The following is a 7,668-nucleotide window of genomic DNA, read 5'->3' on the forward strand; positions in this document are numbered from 1 at the left end:
ACTTCTGCTTTCAGTTATATATTTTGCCCTGGTTTATGAATACATGTGAACATATGCTCTATATATAGGTTTTGGTACTTTGTTAGAAAGTGATCCACCTGGGATGGAATTAGAGAATACTATGAAAGGAAAGCTCTCACCCGAGTAATGAAGCTGAAGGGTTGTCATTCCACACCTGAAGTCTCTGGACACAGTCTTTCTAACTTGCATGGCCCAGGGCCCAACCTGACCCCTGCTGCACTGAAGAAAGCTTCATTGCTTTGATAATCTCTGTGTGTGTGTGTGTCATTCTCTCTTTCTTTCTCTCTTTTATGCCTCAAGGGCTATCACTGGGGCTTGAATTCACTGCTCCTGTAGGCCATCCTTTTCCATTTTGTTGCCCTTTTTGTTATTGTTGTTGTTTCCATTGCTGTTGTTGTTATTGATAGGACAGAGAGAAGTCGACAAAGGTGGGGAAGGCAGGGGTGGGGAGAAAGGCAGACATCTGAAGACCTGCTTCACTGCTGGTGAAGCGAACACCCTGCAGGTGGTGGGGAGCCAGGGCTTCAAACTAGGATTCTTTTTTTTTTATTTATACAATGGAAATATTGGCAAGACCGTAAGATAAGAGGGATACACTTCCACACAGTGCCCACCCCTAGAGCTCCATATCCAATACGCTCCAATTGATAGCTTCCCTAATCCTTATCCCTCTGGGAGTATGGACCTAGGATCATTAAGGGGATGCGTAAAGTGAAAGTTCTGGCTTCTGTAATTGCTTTTCCATTGGGTGTTGGCCAGTCAATTCATCGGCCCAGCCTGTCTCCCTGTTTCCCTGGTTGGGCAGAGATCTGGGGAGGTGAGGCTCCAAGACACATGATGGGGTCATCTGCCCAGGGAAGTCAGGTTGGCATTATGGTATTGTCTGGAACCTGGTGGCTGAAAATCAGTTAAGATATAAAGCAGAACAAATTATTGACTGATCATGAACCTAAAGGCAAGAATATTGCAGATGAAAATGTGGGTTCTCCGTTTTGGAAAAAGCCAGTAGGTCTATTTTAGATATGCATATTAGACATCAGGCAAAGGAAAAATTTAGTTAAGTCAGGGGCCCTTTGGAATATAACAAACTGGGATTCTTAATACTGGTCCTTGAGCTTCGCGCCATGTGCACTTAACCCACTGAGCTACCACCCGCCCCCTCCTTCTCTTTCTCTCTCTCTTTAAGAAAGAAAATCAGAACAGAGCAGTGAAGCCTTAATGATGTCTCCTCCATGCCAAAATATGAATCGTAGTTATTTGCAGTTGAATTGTTATGGAGAAGAAAATACAAAACTCAGTGTGGGTTGTTCGTTTCAAATGAACTGTTTAAACACTGAAAATGATTTTTAATCTAAAATTTAAACAGTCTCAAACATATGGACACTATTTGAAAAGAAATTATAACCTACTTCTCATATTTAAGGAATTAGAAATCCATAACACAATATCTTCAATATTACAAAGCAGAAAATACTAATTATAGAAATCAGAAACTGACATAACAATAAAAGCTTTTTGCTTATGTGCAGTGTCTTCTCTAAATTATGTTATTATGAGTCCAGCATGTACACACATAGTTAATGTATGTTTATCATAGCTTATGCATCAATTTATGACTAGTAAAGGAATACTGTGTTTTTAAAATCATATGAAATGATATTAATCATACACCTATTTTCAGATAGTAAGAACATTGTAGTGCATTAAAAGTACATATACAATATTACTTTTTCTCCCTTATTTGAGTATTTTGGTCCTTGGAAGGTTTACCTGTTCAAGTTTAATATTTTTGATGAAAGATAGAGGAGGGAGGAAGATATCACAGCACTAACATACTCCCATCTTCTCTCATCCTCTCTCCCTTAGCAATACCAGGTGGTATTCAGGGGACAGGAATCTGAGTCTTTGAGTCAACACATCATAGAGCATAGGTGCCCTTGCAGCAGAATTGTCTGATTGCCCCCACCAAGATCACTGTCAGTATCCATAGTTAAATAACATTATTCAAGGGGTCAGAGAATATTATCCATTTCCAAACTTAACTAAGAGCAGAAAATTTAATTAAAATGCAAGCTAAGCAAGTATAACAGAAACAAAATAAGGGCTCTGTTCTAATTATAAATGGAATTAAATCTTTCTTCTATGTTATATTTTCTTATCAAATTTTTGCCTTGAAATTTTGAGACACATATTCACAGGTTATTTCTATTCCGTCTGTACAGGCTAGTTTTGAATATGATATCATGGGAATGTCCAGTCACATAGTCTGGGCCCTGATTCTGTCTGTCTGTTTTCAGACTTGTTTATCCCACAGTTTAGTGTGATTTAACATAAGTGAAAAATCTGTATCTTTTTGGTGTTCCCACTAGGCAAGAAAATATTAATAACCACTTTGCTTGATTTTTAGGTTTATTTATTTATTTATGAGAGTAAGAGATACACAGGGAGAATCAGAAAATTATTCTAGCAAATATACTATGTGACTTGAACTTAAGTCCTCATTCTTAAAAGTTCAATGCTTCAGTTACTGTATAACTAGCCACTCTTACTGCCTGTTTCATTTTATTATTTTACCACCAGGATTATCCTGGGCCTTGGTGCCTGCACAACAAATCCACTGCTCCTGATGGTCATTTGTTCCTATTATGATAGAAAAAGAGAGAAATTTGGGGGGGAGGCAGGTAGGGAGATAGAGAGGAAGACAGAAAAAAAAAAATCTCCAACACTGCTTCACCTTTGGAGAAGCTTCCCCCTGAAGGTGGGGACCAGGGGCTAGAGTCCAGTTTCTAGCACATGGTAATGTGCTCTGTAATGGGTGAGCCACCACCTGACCAACTAACTACCTAAATCATAAAGATTAAATGTTAAAGCACATACAGTACCCTCAACATTATTCAGTAACACAGCTTAAAGAAATATGAAGTAACACTAATTAAGTCATATATATATATTATATATATATACATATATATATATTATATATATATATATATATATATATATATATATATATATATATATATAAAATGTGGTTTGCTTTTAAGTCTTAACATTGACTTGGAGAAAAAGTGGAATCAGAATAATAAAATTATTGAAACCATACAAAAAGACTGAATAATAGAAATGTCTACATAATATTAGTACATCAAATTCTAGCAAAGAATTTCACTCAGTAGGTAAACAAAACTTACCGTCTTTCTGAAGGAATTTATACTCATTCATTGTTCAAGTTTAACTCATCTTTCTTTTTTAATTTTTTGTAATTATCCTCATTTATTTATTGGATAGAGACAGCCAGAAATTGAGAAGGGAGGGGTGATAGAGAGGGATAGAGAAAGAGAGACATCTGCAGTACTGCTTCACCACTCACAAGCTTTCCCTGTGCAGGTGGGGACCAGGGGTGGAACCTGGGTCCTTGCATGATATAACATGTATGCTCAACCAGCTGTGCCATCCGGCCCCTCTCATCTTCCTTGTTTGTTTGATTACTTCGCATAAGTCTACATCTTTTCCCCTTATTCGTATCTACACTATTCAAGAAACAGTTAAAGAGCCCGATTATCAGTTGCCCCCCAACAGTCTCCTCAAACAATAAATTCACCAGAAAAATTGAGTTATTTAGATTTATTACAGCAAGGTTTAACACTTCCTTGAGAGAATCTTAGTGTCTTGGAAAAGACCAAGTAAGGAAACACATTTAGAGTCACATGACCTAGGTTCATGGGAATATTGTTAAAACTGGGAGAAACTATTTATATCATGTTCCTGAATTGGTGGACTTTGTAGGGCAAGGATTTTGAGGAACCTTTGACAGTGCAGTATTATTGGAGAAGCAGGATGTTTGTTCAGGTGAGCAAGATGTTATCTTAATGGAAGATCTGTTTACCCAGATGAGCAAACTTCTCAAATAAATTTGTTTCCACGTTCCATATATCAAACAGGCCAATAGTGATTTTAATTATTGGCCTGCAGAATTACCTTCCTGGTAAAGAATTTTCAGGAATAAATGGTTAAGTTGTGTTGACACAAGTAGCCAGGATTCTCTTCAGCTGAATCTCCTTTTCTGTAGTTTCTTTCTTTTATCTCCTCTGGTGGTAATCTACATTATCAAAAATATTTTTTAAAAGGCATATTATCTCTTAACCATTTACTCCGATTGCCACCTGCCTTCATAGCAGTTCCTCTAATCTGTTAAGGGAAAAAATTAAATGTCAATCATAGCTTGTTATTCTTACATTAAATACTTTCGTGTCTATAGTTGCCAATGAGGATAGAAGTCCAAGTTTGTGACAAACTCTTGTTTGGTCTCTTTTTATTTCATCAATAGTCTCTCTGATCAAATGTATATACATTTTTATTGCCTGAGGCATAAGAAACTTAGAATTTCCTTGAACTTCACAACACTTTCAGGCTAATTTTCTTTTTTTAGATTCTGCTAGTTTTCCTTAAAATAACTTTTTTCTACATAAAATGACTAACCATTCAAAACTTAATGTAAACATCTGTCTCTCTATAAATAATGTTTAAATAATCTTCTCAGAGTTGATCATGTTGTGCTTTATTTTACTACCATACACATTTGTTTGGTATTTTGATCAAAACTATTATATCTAACTATTATACTTATTTTTTTTCATACTAGATTGGCAATTTCTTGAAAAGAAAACATCCATCTTTTTTTCCCTCTTTGTACAGTCTAGTATGTATCTGAGCAAAGAGTAAGCACAAACTATTTATTGAATAAAATATCAGTGTTTTTCAGGAATGGAATTGGATCTAGTAAAATAAATTGTTATACTGTTAGAAGGTCTCAAAAATGTATATGTTAGTTTCAAGATAGTATAGTCATCTATAAATGCATTTAAAATTCTGGGAGTAAAATTGATCATTCCTTTGTATTATCTTTACACCTTAAGGTCTATACTTTTATGATGTCATACTCAAATTTCAACTTTATATTGGAAAATAAACAAAAAAAAATAGATGTTTCAGGGGCAGATGGTGGCTCAGCCAGTAAAAAGCACATAGTACAAAGCACAGGGACCTGCACAAGGATCCAGGTTCCAGCCCCTGCTCTCCACCTGTGAGGAAAATGTTTCACAATCAGTGAAGGAGGTCTGCAGGTACCTTTCTTCTCCCTATCTCCCCCTCCTTGATTTCTCTCTGTCCTATGCAGTAAAATGGAGGGGGGAATGGATGCCTGCAGTAGTGTGTTCATAGTGCTGACACTGAGCCTTAGTGATGGAGGAAACACCATGGAGGGGGAAAAAATTATTCTATTGGTTCATAAGAGGATAGTCTGTCCAGAAGAAGAAAAATGTGTTCACATGCAAAGGGATGTCTCACTTGTACTTTCAAGAAACAAAATCTAGGTTGTAAACCATAATAATAAAGTCAAGTTATTATGATAACATTGGATGGTAGAGTTTAACCACATGCTCATGCATTCTAAAAATATAAATTAAATAGTTAAATAATTACCAATCCATATCACGGATCTTATACTGTATGTCAGGGCTGTGACTGTATGGTTTGTGAAATTTGTCTATCAGCCACATGCTTAATATTTTTACAAAGGTTATACTTGAACACATTTACTCAGGTGTGTGTGTGTGTGTGTGTGTGTGTGTGTGTGTGTGTGTATGTGTTGGATGAAGAGAAGCAAAAAATATTTTGTGAAAGGGGTTGTGTGGGAGGAGCATCTGGACACCACCTGCCCCTTCTGGCTGGGAAAAGATGGTCAACGTCTTGAAAGGAGTGCTAATAGAATGTGATCCAGCCATGAAGCAGTTCCTGCTCTACCTGGCCGAGTCCAAGACCCTGGGCAAGAAGTTCATCATCCAGGACCTCAATGACACTCACGTCTTCGTCATTGCCGAGTTGGTGGAAGTCCTGCTGGAGCTCGTGAGTGAGCTCATGAAACAGAACACCTACTTGCTTACCCAGAAGTGCGAGCCACTGTGGCCTTGGACTTCATGTGTCACCATGTTCTTTTGTTCATTCTCTGCAGTATGTATGCCCTAGGATTAATTTTTTTAATAATGGACTGAAAAAAAAGAAAGAAAAAATGAATATTTGGTGAAAGCAAGGAAACAAATGAGTTAGAGAAGCTTGACCTAATTGTGGTAATTAATCCTATCTTTGTAATACTGGAGGATATTTTTTTATGGGAGATGAGAATCTTCAGCTTTCCTCACCACATATTACATTTTAAGACATTTTAGGAATAAACACTACAATTCTCAGTTGTTTACCAGTCATCACACATTTAAGTAAAAGTAAAGTGAGAGTCTAAAAGGATCAGCTGTAAGTTTTCTCTACACTTCAGATCTAGTTTCATTATTATTTTAATGGACATAATGAAAGTGAAGATGGAAGAGAAATAATACATTTTATCCATGCTAACTAGCAGTTGTTTGGAGATTGAATATGGAAACACTGACTATGAATTTCAATTGTTGCCCTGGAATATTGGCATAACAGTCACAGTTTTAATGAAATCCTTAGAATAAGAATACTGCTTGAGAGGAAATTTGATGACTTCATCTTTGACATTATGAATCTGATGGGACAAAGAGCCTGCTTTAGAACTAACTACCCAATGAAATCTGTTTTAAATAATAAAATGTTCACAGCTAAAAAAACATAAACATTATATCCATTTAGAAAAATCTCCATTTTCAGAAAGGAATATATTACTCGATCTTAAATATTTGTAGTGGAACATTCAGACATTATTTCTATTAATGCAAAATCTGGATTTGTATGATAATTACTGGAAGCAAAATATTTGTGAAACAACCAGTAAAGGAGTTTTCTTATTTAATTGTGCCAAAATCTTAAGAAGTCAGGAAAGTATTGGTCTAAACACAGTTTCTTAATAGAAGATAGTTTGAGAACAAAATATATGTAATAATGGCTGTTGACAATTTCTATATAAAACTTCTGCTCTAAGTATGGCACCAAAATAAATATCTCTGGGGAGACAGTGAGGGTAGATGTTCAACTTCACTGTGGAGGACACGGGGAGGGATACAGAGCGTTGATGGTGGGAATGGTGTTAATATACACTCCTATTAATTCACAGTCTTACAAATCACTATTTAATTAATATGAGAGGGGGAAATGGATTGAATGTCTCAAACTTTTGATGTACAGACTATAGCTCTGAGTATATATGCCTTCAGTCTAAGCACTTAAGACTTCAAATTGGTAATCAGATTGAATTTTAACAATGTGCTCAAATTGTTAATACATCTCTAATAATGACTCGTTCTTTGAAATATTAAATCACCTATAATCTTAGACCAGGGAGAACAGAAGAAACTGTTTGTGTCACTTTCTAAGATACAGCTATATGTAAGTAACATTAAAGGACAATAAATTATGGTGAGGTGTTGTATGATACAGCAAATCCTAAAAATGAGATTTTCATATTTAACCCAACTGCCAAATAATGTGGTTATAGCAATAACTATCTATTGCTTTCTAAACCCTTAGATAGCAGGAACATTCCCCATTCTCTACGAAACCCATATTACTCCCAGTCCTGGAACTTCTGGGGTGGGGCTCACTTTCTTGCATGCTTCTCCCAATTCATACCAACTCATACTGCATCTCCTGATCCCAACCTAATCAATTCAACCA

General features: G+C 36.1%; 1 protein-coding gene across 1 annotated transcript; it reads left to right on the forward strand.

The window, feature by feature from the left end:
- Positions 1-5,714: 5,714 nt before the first annotated feature.
- Positions 5,715-6,045, forward strand: LOC103108306 (general transcription factor IIH subunit 5-like). Its single transcript, XM_060191909.1, has one exon. It carries the CDS (start codon positions 5,758-5,760, stop codon positions 6,043-6,045), a length of 288 nt encoding a protein of 95 aa, XP_060047892.1. The 5' UTR covers positions 5,715-5,757.
- The last annotated feature ends 1,623 nt before the right edge of the window (positions 6,046-7,668 follow it).

The sequence above is a fragment of the Erinaceus europaeus genome, chromosome 5 (genome assembly GCF_950295315.1).
Source record: "Erinaceus europaeus chromosome 5, mEriEur2.1, whole genome shotgun sequence".
Taxonomy (NCBI): domain Eukaryota; kingdom Metazoa; phylum Chordata; class Mammalia; order Eulipotyphla; family Erinaceidae; genus Erinaceus; species Erinaceus europaeus.